Source organism: Pan troglodytes, chromosome 2 (assembly GCF_028858775.2).
Source record: "Pan troglodytes isolate AG18354 chromosome 2, NHGRI_mPanTro3-v2.0_pri, whole genome shotgun sequence".
Lineage (NCBI taxonomy): Eukaryota > Metazoa > Chordata > Mammalia > Primates > Hominidae > Pan > Pan troglodytes.
In genome coordinates this window covers 12,785,276-12,809,712 of record NC_086015.1, presented here as the reverse complement: position 1 = coordinate 12,809,712, position 24,437 = coordinate 12,785,276, and the positions used below count along the sequence as shown (strand labels likewise).

Below are 24,437 nucleotides of genomic sequence, written 5' to 3'. Positions count from 1 at the left end.
ATAGATTGGATAAAGAAAAAAATGTGATATATATATATAGATAGATAGATAGATAGATATAGATAGATATAGATATATATAGATATATATGCCATGGAATACTATGCAGCCATAAAAAGGAACAAGATCATGTCCTTTGCAGGATGGATGGAGCTAGAAGCCATTATCCTCAGCAAACTAACACAGGAACAGAAAACCAAACACCACATGTTCTGACTTATAAGTGGGAGCTGAATGATGAGAACACAGACACAGGGAGGGGAACAACACACGCTGGGGCCTGTCACGGGGGCGGAGGGAGGGAGAGCATCAGGAAAAATAGCTAATGTGTGCTAAGCTTAATACCTAGGTGATGGGTTGATAGGTGCAGCAAGCCACCATGGCACACATTTACCTAGGTAACAAACCTGCACATACTGCACATGAACTCCAGAACTTAAAATAAAATAAAAAAAAAGACGGCCGGATACTCAGACAGATGAGGACATTTGTAAATCAGGGATTGCTGAATCTCTGTCTGTGATGGTTCATTTTATGTGTCAGCTTGGCTGGGCCATGGTGCCCAGATATTTGGTCAAATATTATTCTGGATGTTTCCGTGAAGGTATTTTTGGATGAGATTAACATCTGGAATAAAGTAGATCACCCACCATAAAGTTGGTGGGCTTATCCAATCAGTTGAAGGTCTATATGGAACAAAAGACTGACCTCCCTGAGCAAGAAGGAATTCCGCAGCAGAGGACCTTTGGACTTGACCTGCAAAATCAGCTCTTCCCTGGGTCTCCAGCCTGTCAGCTCACTCTGAAGATTTTGGACTTGCCAGCCTCCATAACACATGAACCAATTCCTTAAATGAATCTCTTTCTCTACATATATACATCCCAATGGTTCTGTTTCTTTGGAAGACCGTAAGACACCCTGTAATGTCACATCTTTTGTCCATGCCTACAGCATCTCTTGCCTGGATCTCCAAGCCTTCATAATGCCAGTATCTCCTTTCCCATCTTCCCTGTGGCTACCAGCATTCTCTCACCAAGCACAGATTTGAGTACGTTGTTTTGCTTGCAGTCCTTCCAGGCACCTCACCTTCCTCACCAATGCCTTCTAACCTCAGTCATCTTTACACTAGCACCTTCCTGATTTTTGTTATATCAGACTTTCTCTTTGCTGACGTCAAAAGTAAAGAAGCAGAACTGAGAACTGAATTTCCTCCCCGTTATTCAGTATCACTCAATATTAAATTCACATTTAACACTATCAGAAAGTATTCCATCCCACATTTTGGGGAATGTTGGGTTACAGAATAAAACCCATTCTCCTTTACATGGCCTTGAAGTTCCTTTAGCATCAATAAGTACAGTTATCTCTTGGTATCCATGGGGGATTGGTTCCGGGAGCCTTCAAGATACACAAATCCCTGATATAAAATGAAGCAGTATTTGCATATAACACGTGCATATCCTCTCACATACTTTAAGTCATCTCAAGATTACTTGTAACACCTAATGCAATGTCACTCATCACTGCATTTGTGTGCATTCAGTGTTGTAGGTGGCACATGGCAAATTCAATTTTTGCTTTTTGGAACTTTGAGGATTTTTTTTTCCTGAATATTTTCAATCCACGATTGTTTGAATCCACTGAACTCACAGATACAGGGATATAGAGGGTCAACTGTATATATTAAGTGCTGGCAATGTGCTAGGCACCAAGCAATTCATCTTTAGTCCTTCCTCCAAAACGCCAAAGTGATTCCCCTGTACCACTCTCTGAGAAGTATGCCTTTTTTCTTTGCTTCCTAGAGAACTCATTCTGGAGCTCTGAAATCCAGCTACCTCTTTGTAAAACGATCTCCCAAGTATTACCTCAGCCCCCAGCAGTCCTCACTTCTGTAACATCATTTATTGTTGTCACACCGCAAATATTAGGTTGATGCAAAAGTAATTGCAGTTTTTGCCATTATTTTTAATAGCAAAAACCACAATTACTTTTGCACCAACCTAATATGTGTTTTTCTCCCTGGCCGAAGCTCAAAGGTGAAGGAGCATGTCTTATTCATTGTTAGGAGTTTTCGAGGGGACCTCTCTATTTCCTGCCTGGTTTCTGCACACAATGAGAAATAAAACAAAAGACAGGAAATGGGGATCACACTATTACTTTTGTTGTTGTTGTTGTTGTTGTTTAGATTAAGACTAAATTAGAGAATTTACCTTTTGCATGAGACTAAATAGCCCTGTTAGGTGAATCCAGAATTAGGCTGTCTCACGGGCTACGCGAGGACCACACAGGTAGGCAGGCTTCCCTACAAAGGGTAGAAGCGTCTGTCCTTGGTGAAGTGGCTCAGTAAACTTGCTCCCTAGAAAGCAGCTGTCTTCCAGGAGAAAGAAGGGCAGGCTTGGTTCTACAGGCCAGTGTTTTCCTTCTCACATTTACCAGTCAGGGGCTCATAGGGAAAAATCTGCCTTCATCCAGCTGTGGAGTGAGGCAGGGGTGTTTTACCTGCTAGGATTGAACTCTCAGATTGCACAGATTATACAGTTTCGGAAAACCAGAGGGACAGGACCTCAGACATTAGCTATCTTGACCAGTGCTCTCATTTTACATATAAGGAGACTGAGGCCCAAAGAGAAGGGGCTTGCCCAAGGTCACTTCATTCTCACCTGAGTCGTCTGTAACTTTAATCTATAATTTTCGAGGCCGATAGGTACTATTGACTAATATTGATTAATACTGCCTGCCACCCCTTGGCAATGCTGTCAAGATTCCCAGTCCCATTCTGGAATGATTACTCAGCTAGAACCCTGGGATCCAGGTGCTGTAAGGTTGGCCCCTGGGATATCTCGGCATGGGGCTGTAATTGTGGATTAAGGAAACCCAGTCCTTGGCTAACTCAATTCTCTCCACATAATAAAAAGACGGAGAAGTGAAATGTCAGGAGGAAATACACATTTAATGCATTTTAAAGAGCCCTGTTTATTTTTGAGTCCTGGCCTTTTTTTCTGCCTTAATTCTTGGCCACTGTAAATTACTCCAAGAAATGATTTTAGAATAGAGAAGGGGCAGGGAGGCTGAGCAGCTGTCTTTAACATTTTATCTTCCTTTGGCATCATTTAGAATTTTAATTCCGAAGCGCGACAAGGAGGCAGAAACGGCTCTTGGGCGCAGACAAGCAGAATCACTTTAAATGAAGACAGTGTTGTGCTTCAGAATTTCCTCTAAAACTACCGAAAAAATAAAGCCTCTCCCAGCACTGCTTAGAATAGAGGCCATTTCTAATTCCTCATTAACGGGAATAGGAACAAAAGTATTCCAAAGCAAAGACTTATTTGAGTTCACTGCTAAAGCCATTACATCAAGCTGGAGGTGTGGGGGGAGAGAAAAGCCTGAAAATTAACATCATTTTTGGGAAATAATCGGTTTAAATGCTTTTGTAACTTCATCACTATCTACCCGGGGAAAAACATTATTATTCAAGCCTCCTATGTGTCTCAGAGTCAAGAGCTTCTACACCAAGAAAGGAAGAAACGGGCGGGTTATTTACGAGTTCCCTCCCTCTCGCAGTTTTAAACCAGTGCAAAATAAACCCATTTGTTAAGGCTCTGGGACCAACGCTGGGCGAACCAGCTCCGCTCCGGAGGGGTCTGCGCGGCTGGCCTCGCCCGCCCCCTAGCGGACCCGTGCGATAGTGCAGCCTCAGCCCCAGCGCACAGCGCCGCATCCAGACGCTGTCCGCGCGCGCAGCCTGGGAGGCGCTCCTCGCTCGCCTCCTGTACCCATCCAGCGACCAGCCAGGCTGCGGCGAGGGGATTCCAACCGAGGCTCCAGTGAGAGACCTCAGCTTAGCATCACATTAGGTGCAGCCGGCAGGCCATCCCAACTCGGGCCGGGAGCGCACGCGTCACTGAGGCCGTCAGTCGCCGTGCAACTTCCCCGGGGGGAGTCAACTTTAGGTTCACCTGCGGACTCGGTGCAGGTAGCTGGGTGCTAAGCAGGGGTGGACGGGATGGCTAGGGCCGGTGGAGCCATGGGGACCCGAGTGGAGGTGGTGGGGTGCCTCGCACTCCTTGTTCCTGGAGGAGCGCGGGGTGTTCCGAGAGATTGTAAAGTGACTTCTCGGGATTGAGACTCAGAGTCCTTGATTATCTGGGTCCAAAGCGCAAGTCAGGGGTTCCAGAACTTTCGAGGCTGCCGGGCTGGGGAGGAGCCCCGCGGGAGGTGTCTATGCCAGGGTCTGGGAACAGCGCTTGGGCATCTTGGGCTTTGAGGCTGGGGTTCCCCCAGGAGGGACTGCAGAACCGGGTTTCCACCGAATCAGGTGCTGTGGAAGTTCAGGGAGTGACGGCCGACCGTCTTAGAAAAGGGGGTTAGACGGGGAAGGACCAGAGCTGGGGTTTCCCAGGCAAGTGGCTATTTGGGGATTTCCTGAGGAAGTACTTGAATTAATGTTTACTAGGAGAGGGGCTGGTTTGGGGGTCCCGCGGGAGGTGGATATGCTGAGGGTCGGAGCGTGGGGCGAGTAGGTAGTTTGGAGATTCCCTCGGGGAGGTGATTTGGTTTTAGATTCCCACTCCCGGAGGAACGTTGCTGATTTTGACCCTCCCTTCTCCCCCAGTGGAAGCCGCTGAACATCCCAAGGAACTGGCACGCTGGGGGCTCTGGGCTTGTGGCTGGTAGAGGATTCCCGCTCATTTGCAGTGGCTCAGAGGAGGTACCTCCAACGGGGATTTCTGGGGTGGCGGCTGAGCAACCCGAGGCCGGCGGTTGTGCCCCGTTGTTTCAGATGACTTGGGTTCCTGGGAATGGGACAAGCACGCCCTACCCGCGTCGGAAGAGAAACGCGGCGGTCTCCTCACGGCCCTCCCGGTTTGTTTCAGGGTGGACTCAGCAGATCCGTCCGTGGAGTCTCCAGGAGTGGAGCCCCAGGCGCCCCTACACCCTCCGACACGCCGGATCCGGCCCAGCCGCGCCAAGCCGTAAAGGGCTCGAAGGCCGGGGCGCACCGCTGCCGCCAGGGTCATGGAGGGCGCGCTCGCAGCCAACTGGAGCGCCGAGGCAGTCAACGCCAGCGCCGCGCCGCCGGGGGCCGAGGGCAACCGCACCGCCGGACCCCCGCGGCGCAACGAGGCCCTGGCGCGCGTGGAGGTGGCGGTGCTGTGTCTCATCCTGTTCCTGGCGCTGAGCGGGAATGCGTGTGTGCTGCTGGCGCTGCGCACCACACGCCAGAAGCACTCGCGCCTCTTCTTCTTCATGAAGCACCTAAGCATCGCCGACCTGGTGGTGGCAGTGTTCCAGGTGCTGCCGCAGTTGCTGTGGGACATCACCTTCCGCTTCTACGGGCCCGACCTGCTGTGCCGCCTGGTCAAGTACTTGCAGGTGGTGGGCATGTTCGCCTCCACCTACCTGCTGCTGCTCATGTCCCTGGACCGCTGCCTGGCGATCTGCCAGCCGCTGCGCTCGCTGCGCCGCCGCACCGACCGCCTGGCAGTGCTCGCCACGTGGCTCGGCTGCCTGGTGGCCAGCGCGCCGCAGGTGCACATCTTCTCTCTGCGCGAGGTGGCTGACGGCGTCTTCGACTGCTGGGCCGTCTTCATCCAGCCCTGGGGACCCAAGGCCTACATCACGTGGATCACGCTAGCTGTCTACATCGTGCCGGTCATCGTGCTCGCTGCCTGCTACGGCCTTATCAGCTTCAAGATCTGGCAGAACTTGAGGCTCAAGACCGCTGCAGCGGCGGCGGCCGAGGCGCCAGAGGGCGCGGCGGCTGGCGATGGGGGGCGCGTGGCCCTGGCGCGTGTCAGCAGCGTCAAGCTCATCTCCAAGGCCAAGATCCGCACGGTCAAGATGACTTTCATCATCGTGCTGGCCTTCATCGTGTGCTGGACGCCTTTCTTCTTCGTGCAGATGTGGAGCGTCTGGGATGCCAACGCGCCCAAGGAAGGTAGCCAGGGCTGGGAGACCCAGGAGGAGGGAGCCTGGTGGCTGGGGGAGGCCCTTATCTTGCTGCCTCAGAATGTCCAGGGGTCTGTGGACTTCCTGGGGGATAAGCGGGTTTGAAATCCCACAGAGTCACTGCTCTGTCATCCCTTGACCAAGTGACTTAGGGCAATTAACCTCCCTGAGCCTCCGCTTTCTCTTCTGTAAGGTGGCAATAAGGATAAAAGTACCAACTGTCACCAGGCATAGGGGAATGCCACGAGAAAATGCAGTTAAAGTCCTTAGCACAGTCCTTGGGCTGCATCTGGGCTGTATGGTTTACTGTGGTGGTGGAAACAGGTTCAAGGGACTCCATCTGCTTTCCCACGTGGTTAGGAGGAGGTGGTGGAGGTAAGTTTGGAACCCCTGGCCAAGCTCAAGCTCCTTCAACTTTAAGTTCACGTTAAGATGAACTTCCACTTTAAGTTCAAGAAATCCAGCTGAAGCCAAGAAGTCTGGTTTGGACAAGGACAGCCTTGCAGGGGTGGACGATTTGTCCAACCAAGCACCTAGTAGTTGAAGGGGGTGCTGGGGGGCAGAGAAGTCCAAGGGAGAGGTGAAGACAAATCCCTGAACTCTCATCGAGTGGAGGTGATGAGTCTCCATGCAGAGAGGTGAGTACTGCAAGGAGCGGTGGGCAGGCTTAGGGAGGAGAGCGCCCAGGACTGAGACTTCACTTCCACTTGGAGGAAAGAGAAGAAAGCCTTGAGGGGGACATTCAAGTTTGAGGGGGAGGCTGAGTGATTTCTGTAGGCGGGGAATATGCCTTCCAGGTTGGAGGACTGCTGAGGACAAGGCTGAGGGTGGGGCAATTGTCCATTCTTGGCCTGTGCCAGAAAGCTAAGAGGAGGGCATAGAAGAGGGCGACCTAGGGAGAAAGCTTGGAGGAACAGAGGCACCCTAGGGCTCTGGGGTTTGTGGCTGGTGCTGGGTGGCTGTCCCTAAGGCACAGAGCACCAGGCAGCTTCCTGTCACTCCCTGCCCCCCAACCCCTTTCCAGTAGCTCATTTGGAAAGAGCAGGAGGGGGTGATTGCTGGTGGTGAATGATTTATAAGTTTTTGTTTGAAGGCAATCCCATAACGCTTGCTGGATGCTGGGGACTTCAAATGTTTGTAAAGAAAGACCAAAGGATTTGCTTTCACCCTTTCTGCACTCCAGACACTGTAAATGTCCCATTTCTGTGTGCAGTTACTACTGCTCCTAATAGTCTCAAATACATGCATCCTGGGAAGCTGAAGTCTCAGTGCCAGCTGCTTTCATTCAGTTTGGTAACTTTGCTTTGGTCCTTTCTGAAAATCACAGACTCCAGGCTTTATGGAACCCTCCCAGTTAGCTCAGTGTTTGCTTTCGTGGCCAAGACACTGGTTATTCAGTATTTACTGAACACCTGTGGCCCCTGGTAACAACTTACAGAGAGGGTTCTAGGGCCCAGAGAGGGGAAGGCACTTGCACCAGGTCACACAGCAAGTCAGAGGCAGAGCTGACGTTTCCGGTGCCAGGGTTCTTATGAAGGACACATGATGAGGGAGTGGGGTTGGGCAAAAGCCAGTAGTGGAAGTCTCTAAGTAAGGCCTTAGGCCTCACCTGTTTCCTGGGCAGATCTGAAGAAACCATATCCAGGTCTTGAGGAGCTCGAACACCAACTATCAAGAAAGTGAAACCAGCACCCTTTGGAGTAGATACTGAAGAGATGTGGGGTCTAGTCCTCCTCCAGCCCTTACTAGATTTGGGATGTTAGATGAGAGATCTCTTTATTCCCCTTGAGGCTTAGTGTCTTGCTTTTAGAATGAGGACATTTCAGCATTCAGTTAATTCATTCAACAGACATTCCACTCCTCTCTCCTTGGGGTCCCCTCGCCTCTCCCATTCATGTCTTGAGTCTCTGGTGATTTTTCTCCTTCCCTTTCCTCCCAGCTCCCTCCTCTATGGCTTCCTGCTTTTCAGCCCCCTCACTTGCACTCCTCTTCTCACTGTGTGTCCTCCCTAAAGAAGGAAAGTGTGTGGTCAACACGTCACACGTACCGTGAAGCAAAGTTTAGATCTTTTCTACACTTTAAAAGCACGTCAACGATTGATTTCTTTGTCTTAGAAGCAAAAGAGAGAGAAAAAAACAGACACACACAGATCCTGGCCAGAGTGGAGGTCATAGGCCTCTTGAGTGTTTGTGGTCCTCTGAGGATTTTCCTGGGGACCAGACCTTCAGTAGAGACGGGCTCCTGCTGAAGCCCAAAGGGCAGGGAAAGAAGAGGACTTTAAGAATTTCAGGTCCTACTTCCCTTTGCTTCTTTAGGAATTCACAGGGAAGGGTGGGTGTTGCATGAAAAACCCAGGGCTTCTCTTGGTCCTCCTCAGCATTCTGTCTCAGGTACTGAGAAGAATCCAAACACAGACCGGCAGGGATTCATGATGCTGCTGCAGCCGGGACCTCCCCGCTGCCCCAAGCACACAGCCAGGAGCAGGAGCCCAGTCCAGATGTGAGCACCTCATCAAACACCGAGGTGATGATGTGGACTCTGGCCACCACCAGCCTGGCCACATCATGCCTAGGCCTCGGGGATGCAGGGGTCAGAGTGGCTGTGAGCTCAGTTAGAACACCAGCCGTGTGTCCACTTGGCCTTAATTTGGATAATTGCAACTGGCAGGTGGAAATGGTGTCTGCCTCACTTTGGAGATACCTCTCAATCCAGAGGCTACCAGCAAGTGTTAAGGAAGGAATAAAAGAGAATCACACTTGAGCTACTCAAGAGGTTATTATCGGAAAAGTGGAATTAATGCACAGCCCCACTTTCCTCTCCAAGAGGACAGAATTTAGATGCGGAAATATCTAGACCAGGGCCCCTTACTCCACTCGTCACCTGAGGAGCCAGTACTGAAGCCTGTGGCTAACAGTGTGATGCCATCCAGGGATGCTTGCAGGTGGAGCAGGCTCACAGGGAGGCAGGAGAGGTGGGGCACACATGGGTCTGTTCCTGCTTTATCATGAAAACCCCAGGGAGGTAGGGAAGCTTAGCCAATGGCCACCCATCGAGGCTGCCAGAGTGGGTGGAATGTCACGCTTCTGGTGGCTGTAGATGTGGTGGCCCAGGGACCCGAAGTCCCTCTCTGCTTCAGCATTTGCTCTCTCTTTTCCATCTCTCCCTTGAGCAACTTCATTCCCTCATATGCCTTCACAAATACCAAGAGCTGCCTTTATGGGTTTAAAGCTCACCTTGTTCCAAAAGTAATGTGCAGTGGTGGACAAAAATTTAGGTGCCTCAACAAGATAAAATAGATATAAGGAAACTGGGATAAAGCAGGCAATAGGGAGAAGAAAAGGAAAATAAAACTATTACAATAATAGTAATAATACTATTAATAATAATAGTCTCTCTGTGTATAGACAAGCTCTACACGTGGTTACTTGTTATAAGAACCAAAGAGGAAAACTTTAAGTTTAAATATTTCCATGATTCAGAAGAAAGAGCCAATGGGAGCATCTGGGTAATTTGATGAGATCCATTCTTCAAAGCAGCCGGATGCTGTCGGGTGCTGACTTGGTGAGGCTGGTGAGACTGGATGCCCCATGCAGGGTTTGACAAGGCCTTTATATATCTTTCAGAATTAAATTCCAAAGCCAAAGATTTGGCACCAGCCTTTTCCCTTGAACCCAGTGGCATTTTCTATGCTGATTGCAGGGGCTCTGACCCTGGGGCGGTTCTGAGGGAGGAGATGAGGATGAGGAGGGAGTTTGGTAGAGTGGGGCTGTTTGCATTTCTAGGGTTGGTTGATGTTGATTGGGTGCGGTGGACAGGATTTGGGGTCTCTGTCTCTAGTCTTCTCCTTCCAGCCTCTCCCTGGTAAAACGCTCAGTCCAGTGTCCTTAAGCCAGTTGCTTTACCTGCTCTGAGCCTCCGCCTCCTCCTCCATGTAATAAGGATAGCACGGCTCACTGCCTGGGGTTGATGTGAGGATTAAATGGTGTGACCTATGGCCCCTTCCTGATGGACAATATGAGGATTCTTGTCTTGAGCCTGGGTGGAGGGAATGGGAGTGGACAGCAGGTGATGTGTCCGGGGAGGCTGGGAGGTGGGAGAGAAGCTTGTTAAGGCCGGAGAGGTGGACTGTGAGCCCTATCACAGCAGGGACGCTGCTTGTCCCGTTCCCTACTTGTTAAGCCCAAGTCCAGTGTGTGGGCTGTTTTGTGGCACAACTCCAGGGGATGCCTTTTACTCCAGGGGATGCCTGGCACAAGGCTGCACAGTCATTGATAGCTCAACCAGTGCTTGCCAAATACGTGGAAAATGGGAGCAGAGAGGTGAGTGAGACGGGGCAGGGATGGCCATGAAGAGCTGGACTCAGGAGGAATAGGGACTTTCTAAGCAGCTGTCCAAAACAGAACTGGCAACCTGGAAAAGAAAGGAGCGCCCCATCACTGGGGCAACCAAACATCTGTCAGGAGCGTTGGACTGGGAGGAGGGCTGACAGGCACAGGAGGCCTGGTTTGAACTGTTTCCCCATCTGTAGAATGAGCTTCCCAGCCCCTCCCTGTTTCTGTGGGACTGAGGACCCTCGGGCATGTCCCGTACACCTTTCCTTTCCATGAATGCTGTGCCCGAGGTGTGGGGGACCAGGCCCCTTGGAGGGGCTTTTTCTTGAAGTGACCCAGTGATGTGGAGAGCATGGTGGGCCGGCAGGAGAAGCTTGGACAGGATATTCACTCTGGGCCATGAAGAGTGCACAAGCTCGGCCCTTCTGGGTACAAATCACAATTAGATGGACAGTTAACTTCAGACACTTATATGATTAAGTAATTGTGTGTTCTTTTATGTTCTTAGCTAATGTTAATGTTTTCCCTTAGGGTTTCTGCCCTGCGGTGATTTCACTTCTTTTCCCCCCAAAGGTTTGATAAATAACAGCTAAAAAGACAAAAATCCAAAATCAAAAAACTCAAAAGCTAACCCCAAACCAGCCTCTTGGGTGAGGCCCTGCTACATCATGTTTCCATTTGATGGCTGTCTGTGTGGGTTTCGGGAGGGGTGAGGAGGGGAAGAGGGGTTGTGGAGGGCCTCGGATCAGGAGGAGATTAGCAGGTGCCCTGGCTGCATCACGCTGTCTGTGGAGGCTGGATGAGGTCTGTGGCCCCGGGCTGGCGTGTCTGGGTGTGACCTGAGGCACTGGCCCACCAGCTGACCTTACCACCTTGCCCTGGCAACTTTTGGAAGCAAAGGCAACCCCACAGGGCTCCCTCCCAGGGGCTGAAGCCAGACCCTGTACACCTGACCCCACCTGCCAGAGCCCCCAGCCCCAGGAGACAGTAGTGGGAAGTAGCCAGTCCCCTTCTGGGACCTGGTCTTGTTGCCATCTGTGTCATTTGGGGCAATGTCTCTTGATGGCCTCTGGACCTCTGCCATTCCCATCTGAGCAATGGGGATAACAGCTCATAATGGAACTTTGACACCCTCTCTGGACCTCAGCTTTGGTGAAGGGAGGAGTGGGATCAGTTGGTAACAGCAGCCACCACTGGCTGAGTGCCCACTGTGAGCAAGGCCTGTGCCCAGGCCATTTCTGCTCCTCACCCTAATGCAGCAAGGAAGGGGCCCATCATGGCTTTTCTACAGATGATGAAACTGAGGCTTAGAGAGGTGTGACCTGCCCACGATCACTGCTGAGTAAGTGATGGAGCTAGGATTGGAACCCAGCCATCTTACACTAGAGACTGACACACTGCATGACGACCCCAACCCCTGCCGCCCCAGGCCAGCAGTTTTCCCGATGATCTACACCTTCGACTTGGGGATCTCCTGGGCGCTTGTTAGATCGCTGGACCTGCCTCAGATCCATGGAAGCTGAACCCTCCCCCACTATCTGGCCCCAAGGTCCTGACATCTTGGGCTCTTCCTGCAACACCTACACACACACACACCTAGGTACACATCTGCTGATGGCACTGCCCGCCCAGCATTCTGGGTTCAGTGCCATGCCCCTCTCATCCTCCCTGTGTCCACCAGTTCTGTCATCTCAGCTGCACCACATGCCTCAGGTTGGCACTTTGTTTCTCTTTCCATTTTCACCTTCTTGGTTTAGAGCACGATTTTTTCAACTTTGGCACTATGGACATTTTAGGCTGCATAGTCTTTGGCGTGTGTGTGTCAGGGAGGAGCTGCTGTTCTGTGCATGGTGGGATATTTAGCAGCATTCCCCTCCTCTACGTGCTACGTGCCGTTAGCAACCTCCCTGCCAACTGTGGCCACCAAAACTGTCTCCAGACATTGCCAAAAGTTCACTAAGGGGCAAAGTCATCCCTGGTTCAGAACTGCTGGCTTAGACCCCTTGTTCTGCTTTTTAAACTAATACCTGGCAGTGAGTACTCTCTTGTTGCCCTGGTCTCTGGCCAGCCTGCCTTGTGTACCCCCAGCCAGGCCCGATGATTTGCTGCTTTCCACAAGTTCCTGTGGCCTTGCTGTCTTTGCACCTTTGCTAATACTGTTCCTGCCATGGGAATGCCCACCCCAGTTTCTTCCACGGATTCCCATCCTTTGAAGCCCAAGTCCATTGTGTGGGCTGCTTTGTGGCACAACTCCAGGGGATGCCTTTTACCTCATGGTCTACGAACAGGGTGTTCCTAGGAGCTTTGCAGTGCACAGCCTGAACAGCTGAACATGGCAGCCTCATCCAGTGCCCCTTTCAGGAAACCATCCCTGTTTTCCCAGTTTGCGGGGCTTCTTCCTCTGAATGCTAAGTCATTCACTCCAAAAAACAGTTACTGATGCCTCTGCAGGCTCCTGTCCACACAACCTCTGCTTTCATCTGTCAACCCCCAAGTGAAGAGAGTTGGCAAGGGGCCCTCCCAAGCCCTCGCCCTCCTGCGGCCAGCTGCTGACATGCATAAATGTGGGACAGTGTGGTCAAGGTTGATCACAGAGTTCTGGGTACACCCACAGACCTCTGGGAGGGACACCCCCAGTTTCTGCTGGGTTACTGTCAGGTGGAGCGGCAGTGCTGACTTCGGGTGTGGGGCTGAGCCTGCCCACAACTCAGGTTTCTGGGGTTCAGAATCTCAGGTTTCTGAAGTTCAGAATAGGACTTAGGTTGTATAGAGGGTGGAATATGCTGCTGGGGCAAGTCAGCGTAGCTGATGGAGTGGGAGTCATTTTGGGTACAGGCCTAGCATTTTAGCAAAGGGGCTGCAGGTTCAGTTGGCGCATGGTGGCAAGTCCAAGGATGCTGGGAACAAGAGTATTGAAAGAGAAACAACTGTCTCACCTGGAGGAGGCGGGAGGCCAGTTGGAAGGTTCTAGCTCTGGTTTAGAGGTACCCTAGGCTGGGTCTTGTCTAAGGTATGGGTGGGAGAGAGGTGTAACCAGGTGGTGTCCAGTGTCCCAGCCCCAAGGCCCAAATCCTTACTCCTGATTCCTGCACTGAGGGGCAGCCTCTGCCAGTATCTCCTTTTGTGCTCAGCCGGGAGCTAAGGCTTCCTGCCCTTTAGTCAGATGCTTTGAGACTGTGGGCTTCTGCCCTCCCGGCCCATATCTCCCACCCCAACAGCACCCTTGCACATTCTGTTTCTCTCCCTTTCTCTCCACCTGATCATATCTGAGGGCGAACTTAATTTTCCCAGAGGGAATTGCATTTGAGTCCAGTCACCTTACTGGGAGGCCATATCCTGTGGTTGAGCAGGGAAATTATTTGTAGCCCTTCCAACATACTGACAGCGGTGGCTGATTTATCAGGACCTCTTGCCTGCTAATTTCATGCTTCAGTTCAATTCAGCTCCTTATTGAACTCTTCCTATTTTCCAGTAGCTGTTAGCAGCCTAAGGACGGAGCTACCAATAAGACACAGTCCCCAGCCAAAGAGTATCAAAAAATAATGACAAAATGATGGGGTGATGCTGTTATAGAGCTATTTATTTACCAAGTACTGCCAATACCCTGAGAAGGCATTAGTTGATCTGTCTCCCTGGGAAGAAATCAGGAGGGTTTCAGAGGGGAAGTGTCATTTGAAAAGGGTTTCTGAGGGGTGAGTAGGAGCTTACTATGCAAAGAAGCAGATGCACATTCCACATTGAGATCAAGAACGGTGGACAGTGACATTATTCATTTCTTCTTTCCTATCTATACGATTTGAGCTAGTTGGAAGGAAGCTGCTCAAACTTTAATGTGTATTTTGTTAAAATGCAGATTCTGATTCAGTAGGTCTGGAGTGGGGCCCCAAGAGTTTGCAGTTTTGACAAGGAAACAGGTGACGCCTATCAGATGCCCTGTAGCCAGCCATTGGCTACACTTTGAGCAGCAAAGCTTTAACATATTACCTTTTACCAACACTCACTGTTTGCCTTTACACGTGTGGCCCAGATTGGATGGAGGGCCTTGTCATTCCTTGAAGGGTAGCGAAGGGCTGGTCGTTTGCAGGAAGGCCCTGGCTTGTCTTCTTCCAGAATGTGGTTATTCTCAGGCCCAGCCCAGTGAGTCCAGCACACCTACCAGATTGGAGCAGTGCTGTCAGAGAAACCCATTTTCAACTCTGTAGCCCACCCGTTTGGCTCTTCACCCAGACCTTGCACTACACGGGGTGATCACACATCTGTGATTTTTAGGAAAATCACAGTTGTAAAACAATGGTCTTTTCTAAGAAGGCACCCTGTAGTATATATTGAGACTCAATCTTTCTATCAGCATACATTCAAAAATCATTTTCTTAAGAAAGGGCCTTCCGTAGTTTTGTTCCCAGATGCCCGCACAGTCCTGTAGGAATAAGGGACTTACATCTGAATTCCTGGTACTCTGGGGAGGCCTTGTGGCAAATGATTGGTTTCTCAAGTGCGGGCCTTTTGTAAAGTTGATGGGCTTGCTTTGACTCAGCCGATCTTGGCCACGTGTCTTTGAGTCATATGAAACGTGCCGGTAGCCTCAGGAACAGCACAGCCCGGAGGCTGTGGCCAGCTGCCCGTCAGCTGTTCTGGGCTAATTTGGGGTTTCAGTGCTGGGGTGCAGAGAGTGCCGGGAAATCCTAACAGGGGAGTTCTTGGGGCTTGAGGAAAGCCAGGCTGGGAAGGATGGAGCGTGGACCTCTGCCTCCCACCCCTCCGTGAATCATGGTGCCAAGTAGAAATGCAGAGTTGATTCTCCCAGGGACACAATTGCCCAGCAGGGGATGTTGGCGTTTGGTGTGTGGCTGTTTCTGCTCATGTCCCCCGCTTGGCACACAAGAGACTGCACTTGAAAACCACCCCTAGTCCCCAGCCCTTGTGCCCAGCAGCCCCTTCCCCAAATGCTTTACCCCCTGTTCAATATTCTGCTGGTCTTTTAAGTCTCTCTTTCTCATCCTGAGTCTGGAAATCACTTGAGGGCAGGGACTCCACTTAGATCCTCGCACCTACTCAGTGCATGGCATGGAGCGGAGGCAGAATGAAAGGATGGATGTCTGACCTCTTCCTCCAGGAAATGCCGTAAGTGTGAGGCCAGCAGACCCCGCGGAGGCCGGGTGGACAGCACCTCCTCTTCATCCCCCTTCCTGGCAAGGATGGGAGAGAGTAAGTTTGCAGTCTGGCACACGCTCAGGACTCGATCGTGGGGCGAGATGTGATTTTTATGGCAGGAAAGTGGGAGACACATGATTAGAACTGGCTCTTCCAGCGAAGACCCTAAGATCCTGCTCCTGCCCACAGTTGCAGCAACCTTCCCTTTTGGATTTCTAGGTCGCTGGTAGAATAAGTTTTTCCAGAATGGACTGTCTAGAGTTCCTTTCTTGCCAAGTAATTCAATCCGAGGGCTCTGGGGTTTGATTTTTTTTGTTTTTTGTTTTTTGTTTTTAACTTTTGAGAAGTGTTGGGAAAATGGGCTAAGGATAATTTCTTTAATTGTTCTGGGATTGGGAGTCTTCAAACTTGGATTTTAAAGAATTGCTATAGTTGGTCATACCTCACATACATTAATATTAATATTAATACTAATATTAATACTAATGTTAATGATAATTACTTGAATAAACACTTTGCCAGTCACAAAGCCCTTTTACACGATCTTTAATTTTTTTTTCATTTTCTCAATAGCTTTATGAGTGCCGCCTCCATGCTACAGATAAGGAAACTGAGGCTCAGGCAGTAGTTCACTCAGATGTAGTTCAGAGAGTGATTAGGTGGGAGGGGGATCCAGGCCCCAGGACTTTGCATCTGGATCCTGAGTTCCTGGGTTCTTCTCCCTGCCTCTCAGCCAGTGTTTCTGTGGGCCAGGGGGCGCCCACTGTGAACAGCTTCCTTTCCTGAGGGACCCCGGAGAAGGTGCTCGCTGCTAGCAGACCTTTCTGCGTCAGGCCCATGTAGGTCCTCCTCTCTGTGCTGACATCATTGTGGCTGCATTGTGTGGAAATGCGGAGGGAGGCCAGTCTCACCGGGAGCCTGGGAGTGGCCATGGCCCTTCAGAGAAGCCCGGATGAAGGCATGGGGTCCGGCCTTTGCACATTTGCACTAAGCAGTCATTGGGTGTGGTGGCAGCTCCTTTTGGTCAAAGGCAATGCCCAGAGAGGAGCTCAGCTGTGAGCATTTGGCAGGCAGCTCTTGGGCAGCTAGAGGAATGGGTACTCAGGGGGCACCACAGCATCCACAGCATCAGAAATGGGGAATGGGCACTGCTCACTCTCGGTGGTGGACCACATTTGTTTTGGGAACAGGGAAGTTGCTCTCTGTCCCTCAAATCATAACATTAGGCAAACTGCCTAACCAGCTTCTGTCTTGGCTTTGGGACTGACAGGATTCACTAATTGGAACCAACCTGACCTGTGAGGATGCTAACCTGTTTTTAAAAGGAATCAGTCTTCATTACTTTTATGTATGAACACAGGGTGACTTGCTGTGTGCCCTTGGGGAAGTGACTCTCCTTCTCTGAGTTTTACTTTCCTCATCTATAAAATGAGGATAAGGCTACTTTGAAAACTGTACTCTTCTGGGCGGGCTCGAGCAGTGATTATGATGGTCAACATTGTCACATCCTCACATGGAAGTAACATTGTGAAATGTAAGGACAATATTTTCCGTGCTTTGTTCTGTTCTCAGTCCTCTGTAATCCTGTGCAGCCTTTCTAGCCATCAGAAAGGGGAATGCTATGGCCTATACAAGATACAATAAGTGCAGAAAGCAGGTTGAAGTGGATCCGTAGTTGCTCACCTGCTCAGTAACCATCAATGGCTCCCTATTGCCCATACAGTAAAGTGGGCAGACTCTGTCTGGATTTAAGATCCTCCTGTCTGGTTCCAAACCATCTTTCCAAACTCTTCTCTTGTGAAACTCCCCTTTTCCCTTCTTGCCTCCCGGGAAGTCCCTGAATGATCTTGGCTGTTCTCAACCATGGGCCTTTATTCCTGCTGCCTCAGCCCTTTGAAATATGCTCCATAGTCCCTGCTTTGTGTTCCAAATAGATCTCCCCCTGATGGTAGAGCTTTGAAGTGCTGTTCCTGGAAACGTAACGACTTTGGGTGACTAGGATATTGACAAATTAAGAACAGCCAAATGTGCCCTTAGTGTTAGTAACTTGACATGAGCAGGTTCAGCTTAGAGAGGGCCCTTCATCCCCTGAGGACCCACTTGAGGTCACTCGTGTCTGTGGCCACCAGGTGGGATCAGAGGCGCTGGCCAGACTTCTCCCACCCAGACCAGCCTCTTGGAGGCAGAAGGATTGGTGGCTACTTAGGAATTCATTAACTATTTTCTTCTTTGTTGTTGATGTTTCTGTAGTTTTTTAAAAAATAGGATAAAAAAGTTGAAAGATCCAAAGAGTAAAGAGTGAGACCAATAGCTTAAATGAACAGATAAGATTGTGCCAAATAACTGTGTCCAACTAGGCAAAACAGTGTCTTTCTGTGAACTTCATCCCTGATGCTTCCTTCTACCTCATTGCAAAGCTTTATACACCTATGTCCTTCCCTTTGTGGCTGGTAGATTGTAAATATTGACTTTTGCACGTTGATTTTTGCCTCTTTCATTATTTCTAAGACATTCTGTTTTTAGTCTTGTGGGTGAATTTCAATTTTGTTGGTGAAATATTCTATCAGAGTTTCTAAACTTAAATTCATCTTCTTATCCATCCAAATCAAAGCAAATTTCTTAACAAAATATTTTTTGTTAAAACCAGTGAATTTAGTAATATTGATCGTTTTTCTTTCACTTTTCCTCCTTTCTATTCTTTATTATTTTAGTACTAAGAGTTAAATTTCCATTCTTTGCTTTCTAAAAACTCTCTTTTGCAAGAATTTTGTTTTCTGTCTATTGTAGCTTGCTCTTGTTCCAACAGGTGCACCAATTAATTAGACCAGTGGTTCTTAACCTTGAGGGTGCATTAGAATTACAACATTCCTGAGCCCTACCTCCAGAGGGTAATTCTGGGGTGGGGCCTGAGAATGTGCATTTCCAGCAAGTTCCCATGTGATGTGTCGCTCTGGGAGGGGGGCCCACTTTGAGAGCCACTCATGTAGACTTACCAACAACCAACTGCCTTTCTTCCCTTGGTGCTTGAAGACTTCGCTGACAAACATCTCTGTTCTCTTCATCAGTGGCCACATCTAGATTTTGCACCTCTTGAGCATCCCCAGTGAAGAGTCCTTCCCTGGATTTAGCTCTGAACTCTAGAGTTATTTGTCAAAAAATTTTGCAGAGCAGACAGAAGGAAGACTAGTGGATTTTCCCAGCCTTCTTGCAGTTGCCTTCACACACAAGGAGGTGGCTGAACAGAATTCTTAGTTGTTTTCCTTGTAGGTTTCTGGAGATGTTGCCTGGCCTTGTCTGTCATCAGGAGATGTCTGGTTGTTCAGATTTAAGGCCATTGAAAGAAGGCAGATTTTTATCCCCGTGCTTGGAAGTACCTAGAATTAGGATTTTTTTCTTCCCTCTTGAAGTTTCAGTTTGTGACAAGCAATGTCTTGAAGCTGATTTCTGATCATTAACTTTGCCTGCAACTCCATGAGTCCTCAGTATAGTAGCCTTTACAGAGTACTTCAGATAACTTCCATGTCACTTTCTTTTTCCTGCATGAGTCTTATTGTCATGCTGAAGCAGTGCTCTTAGGCACAGCTTCATGGAGATGCTTTCAGTTGATCAGCCATGAAGATGTCATACACTTTCTTGCTGCCACGCCTTTGCTGGTGCCATTCCTTCTGCCTGGAGCACATTTCTTCCCTGCTCTGCCTGGAAAAACCATAGGCATCTTTGGGAATCAGCTCACATGCCCCGTTTGTGGGGCCGGCCATGACTCTCAGAGTGGCACCCCCTTCTGGTGCCTACCTAACCCACAAGATGTCTGCATCGTGGTGTTTCTCATTTTATTTGATTGATTTGCCCGGCACATGGTCGTGATAGCAGCCATCATTTATTGGGCACCCACTGTGTACCAGGCACTCTTTAATCCTTGCAGCAGTCCCCAGAGGTTTGGGCACTCTCCTTATGCCCATTTAAAGATTAGGAAACCGAAGCTTCTTAGGGACTTCAAGTAACTAGGCGCTGGTGAGGCTAGCATGCAAACTAGGTGTGGCAGCTTTTGGGTACTGTGCTTGCAGACACTCGAAGTTGTAGGCACTCAACATTCATTGGGTGAGTGATGCATGAAAAGGTGGCTGTGATGGATTCAGCTTCTGCTGAGGGAGGTAGGCAGTGGGAAAGCTGCTGGTGAGAGAAAGGCAGAGACAGTTCCAAGCTTGGGCTAAGCCTGGTGGGGAGGGTTTGGAGGACAGCCTGAGGGCATGTCCAGGACAAGGAGGGAGAAGGAAGACAAACTTTGCCTCTTTAGTACCTCATCTTGTGATTCAGGATGTAGTACTTGGACAAGGCTATCGCTCAGGAAATGATGTTTAAGTCAGATAGGTCTGGAAGTGGCTCCAGTGTTAGTTAATGCCCTTTTCTCCTTTCTCCTGCCCCCACCCCCTCAGCCTCGGCCTTCATCATCGTCATGCTCCTGGCCAGCCTCAACAGCTGCTGCAACCCCTGGATCTACATGCTGTTCACGGGCCACCTCTTCCACGAACTCGTGCAGCGCTTCCTGTGCTGCTCCGCCAGCTACCTGAGGGGCAAACGCCTGGGAGAGACGAGTGCCAGCAAAAAGAGCAACTCGTCCTCCTTTGTCCTGAGCCATCGCAGCTCCAGCCAGAGGAGCTGCTCCCAGCCATCCACGGCGTGACCCACCAGCCAGGGCCAGGGCTGCAGCCTGAGGCTCAGGCTGTGCTGGCATAAGTGCTCTGCTCCTAGGTGATGGCGTAAGTTTGTGTATAAGGTACCTATCAGTTTGTATCCCTCCACTCCTTGGGGTGGCTTCAGTGGGGTGGAGAGTGGCCTCCATGATGGAAGATGATAGGGGACTCAGCCACCAGACAACACCCTGGCCTCCTACACGTACTTCTGCCACCCTGAACCCACTGCTACCCTGGGCAGTGAGTAGCTTGTTTTTTCTCCTGGACTTGTAATTTCACTCCAGTATATTTTTACTTCTTTATTCTGGGATATTGTGAAAAGCGGTAAATATAGGATTGGTGACCAATTGGGTCAGGAAGTCCAGTGTTCTGGACTTGGGGTAAGCAGTGGGGTTGGGACCTCAGATGGGGAGGGTGGTGCTAAGATCCTCCTGACCTCAAAGTGTATTTGCCTTTAAGCGAACAAATGCTGGGGTCCTTGGGGACCAGCTTGTCAGAGGGTAGCCCTAAGAGAAGGGGATTACCTTGTAAGACCATCTGGCACAGTGGACCTGTTAGAACTTGGGTTAAAAATGTTTAAGAAGCTAATGTTTAAGAAGCATTTGGGAAAGAAAAAGAAATAAATGTATCCAGATAGGAAAAGAAGAAGTAAAACTATTTGCAGATGACACAGTTTTGTATATAGAAAATCCTAAGGAACTCACACACACACACACACACACACACGCACACAGCTATTAGAACTAATAAGCAAGTTCTGCAAGGTTTCAAGATACAAGATCAATATACAAAAATGAATTGTATTTCTTTATACTAGCAACAAACAATATGAAAACGAAGTTAAATAATTCCATTTATAATACCATCAGAAAGAATAAAATAGGAATCAACGTAACAAAACAAGTGCAAGACTGAAAACTACAAAATTTGAAAGAAATTAAAGAAGGCTTAAATAAATGGAAAGACATCCTGTGTTCATGGATCAGACTTAGTATTGTTAAGATGGCAGTACTATCCTAACTGACATACAGATTCAGTGCAATCCTTATGAAAATCATAGCTGGCTTCTTTACAGAAATTGATAAGCTAGTCCCAAAATTCATAAAGAAATGCAAGGGACCCAGAATATCCAAATAAGCCTTGAAAAAGAACAAAGTTGGTGGATTCACACTTCCTGATTTCATAATTTACAATAAAGGTAATCAGCTCAGTGTGTTACTGGTTTAAGGATAGACATACAGAGTAGAATAAAGAGTACAGATATGAACACTTATACTTACGGTCAATTGATTTTTGACAAGGTTCCCAAGACAATTCAATAGAGAAAGGAGAGTCTTTTCAACAAATGGCACTGAGACAATGATATGCAAGTGCAAAAGAATGAGGTTGGACCTTTACTCACACTATGTGCAAAAATCAACTCAAAACGCATCCAAGATCTAAATATAAGAGCTGAAACTATAAAATCTTAGAAAGAAACATAGGCATAGATCTTTGTAACCTTGAATTAGGCAGTGGTTTCTTAGATATGATACCAAAGACACAAGCAACCAATGGAAAAATAGGTAAATTGGACTTAATCAAGATTTGAAGCTTTTGTGATTCAAAAGACCCTATCAAGAAGGTGAAAAGATAACCTGCAGAATGGGAGAAAATATTTGCGAGTCATATATATGATAAGGGGCTTGTATCTGGAATATAGAAATAACTCTTATAACACAACAATAAGGAGAAAAATAAATCAATTTAAAAAATGGGCTAACGGTTTGAATAGACATTTCTCCAAAGAAGATATGCAAATGGCTAATAAGCACATGAAAAAATACTCAACATTATTATTCATTAGGGAAATGCAAGTCAAAATCGCAATGAGATTCCAGTTTACAATCACTAGGATGGCTACAATAAAAAGATGGACAACAACAAGTGTCAGTGAGGATGTAGAGAAACTGGTAGAAATTTAAATTGTTGGTGGGAATGTAAATGGTGCACCTGCTTTGAAAAACAGTTTGGCAGTACCTCAAAAAGTTAAACATAGAGTGACCATATGACCCAGGAATGCCACTCCTAGGTATTTACCCAAGAGAAATGAAAACGTACATACACACAAAAACTTGTACACCAATGTTCATAGCAACGTTATTTGTAATAGCCAAAAAGTGGAAGCAACCCAAATGTCTACCAACTGATGAATGGGAAATAAAATGTGGTCTATCCACGCAATGGAACATTATTAGACTCTAAAAAGAAATGAAGTACCGACACATGCCACAACATGGATGAGCCTTGAAAACTTGCTAAGTGAAAGAAGCCAGGTGCAAAAGACCACATATTGTCTGATTGCATTGAAATGCAATGTCTAAAATGGACGAATCTATATAGAGTGAATATAGATTAGCGTTTGCCAGGGCCTGGAGGCTGTGAGAGATGAGGCATGACTACTAAGGGTTTGGGGTTTCTTTTTCGGGTGATGAAAATGTTCTGAAATTAGTGGTGATTGTGCACGATTTTAAGAATGTACTAAAAACCAATGAACTTTAAAAAATAAAAATAAACCAAAAAAATTCAACAGATGAATTCAGAGAAGGCCAGCTTGATGGATGAATTCCTTGGAATCTCTTGCCTCTCAGCACTTTTGTTTCTCTATGTGGCTCACTGCTTGAGAGGGATCTCATGATTTTCTTACTCAGTTTTACTGCAAGAGATGATGTCTCTATTTGGCAAAAAGTAACAGCAGTGAAAATATATCCCGACTTTGTAAAGGCACAAATGATGCCTTGTAGCTGCAGGTTGTTATGTTTTATTTAAAATAGAAATTCACTAGAGGTGTCAGAGGTTTTTCTTACCTAGTGAACATGTTCTCAAATGTCCTCTCAGCCTTGAGGTTAGGACATGACCACGTCTAAGAAATACCTTTAGTCACTAAATACAGGACACTACTGATCAGAGGTTTACTGTCAGGGACTGGCCAGCTGAGTGCATGGTGGGGCACCTTTTAAGTTTCCAGGCACATTTTTGTACTTACTGAGATACAGCAGGAGCACTCTCAAAGGCCACAGATCCACTCTGTCTCTTTATAACACACTTTCTTCTTCCTCCATGCTGCAGTAGCCACATAGCCATACACACGTGCATACACACACAATAGAATGAGCTAGCATTGTCTAGAGGTTCTGGGAGAAGAGAGGCTTGCACTGAAATGTCCATGTTCAAAGTCTAAGGATTTAGCACAAGGTCTTCAGTACTACCCGGAGACTGAAGATAGTATCGTCTTTGGACTGCAAAGCATTGCTCAGTGTTGCTGGGACATGCACGAAGAGGGTCAACACCAGCCAGTCCTTGCTGTTTGGGAAGCTAACAGGATGCAGTTCTGGGGCCTCTGTGCACATGTACTGGAGCACTGGTGAGCTCTGGGTGCAAATGCAGCAGTAGTGGGGTCTGTCAGCATTCATGCCTCGCTGCCCACCAGCCAGAGATGCCCCAGGTCTCTGCTGTTCCCAGGGAAGTTGCCATCCTAGGAGCCAACAGAGGCCACTGGGGATCAAAGGGACAGCAACTCACAGTAGATTTTCTGACCAGGAGCACAGCCTTCCTGGGAACCCTGGGGTTATAAGACTTTTGGACATCAGAACCAAGTGGGATGCTTTGTCACTCTCTTCATGTGAAAGCTCTGGCGGGTACACGGGGTCTTATTATGGCGCAGGAGTCTGTTTTATGGCAAATAAGTGACATTCAATTTCAATAGCCCCACTGGATATACACCCCGACCCCCACCCGTCTCCTTGAGAGCATTTTCACCATTTCTTAGTCTTTCCCCAACTAAAGCCTAGAAGAATGAGCGCAGGGGTTCAGAACGCTACCTTGGGCTCAGTTGTTTCTGGCCTCCTCCCCAGACCCCATGCCTGAGGTCTGCCAACCACCTTTCCCTACAGTTTCAGACTTGTTTACAACCATATGCATGGCCGGGGTTGCCAGGAAGTGGGAGCTGCAGATTGTCTTCTGCAATGTATCATGGCTCTGATCATCAAAAGTGAACGTGGAAACTCTGAGGCTTATTTCTTTAAGCGCTGAAAAAAAAAATCTGACACATACTTTGGTCTTCTTTTGGCTTGAGTCTATGTGTTGCCACTTCAGGAAATGTAAGGGGACAATGCAGGCTGTCTTTTAAGAAAATCCTGGTTTCAAAGTGTTTAACACTTTTTGTATTCAATAGCAATGAAACGCCACTTAAGGCAAAATGTGAACACCTTGATTTTGTTCTACTGTGGTGACCTGCTCTGGCACCCCTCTGTAACTGTGCCAGTTGGTGAATGAC

The 24,437-nt window shown here is 48.4% G+C and overlaps 1 protein-coding gene across 2 annotated transcripts; it reads left to right on the top strand.

Moving 5' to 3' along the window:
* The first annotated feature begins 3,590 nt into the window (after positions 1 to 3,590).
* OXTR (oxytocin receptor) lies at positions 3,591 to 22,699 on the top strand. Of its 2 annotated transcripts, XM_063805302.1 has the most exons (4): positions 3,591 to 3,973; positions 4,613 to 4,708; positions 4,875 to 5,938; positions 19,865 to 22,699. In XM_063805302.1, the coding sequence occupies exons 3-4, from the start codon at positions 5,017 to 5,019 to the stop codon at positions 20,110 to 20,112; spliced, it is 1,170 nt and encodes a 389-aa protein (XP_063661372.1). In that variant the 5' UTR covers positions 3,591 to 3,973; positions 4,613 to 4,708; positions 4,875 to 5,016; the 3' UTR covers positions 20,113 to 22,699. The 2 variants fall into 2 exon arrangements, with proteins under 2 accessions (XP_063661372.1, XP_016795834.1); XM_016940345.3 differs by lacking the exon at positions 3,591 to 3,973 and having other exon boundaries at positions 4,480 to 4,708.
* The last annotated feature ends 1,738 nt before the right edge of the window (positions 22,700 to 24,437 follow it).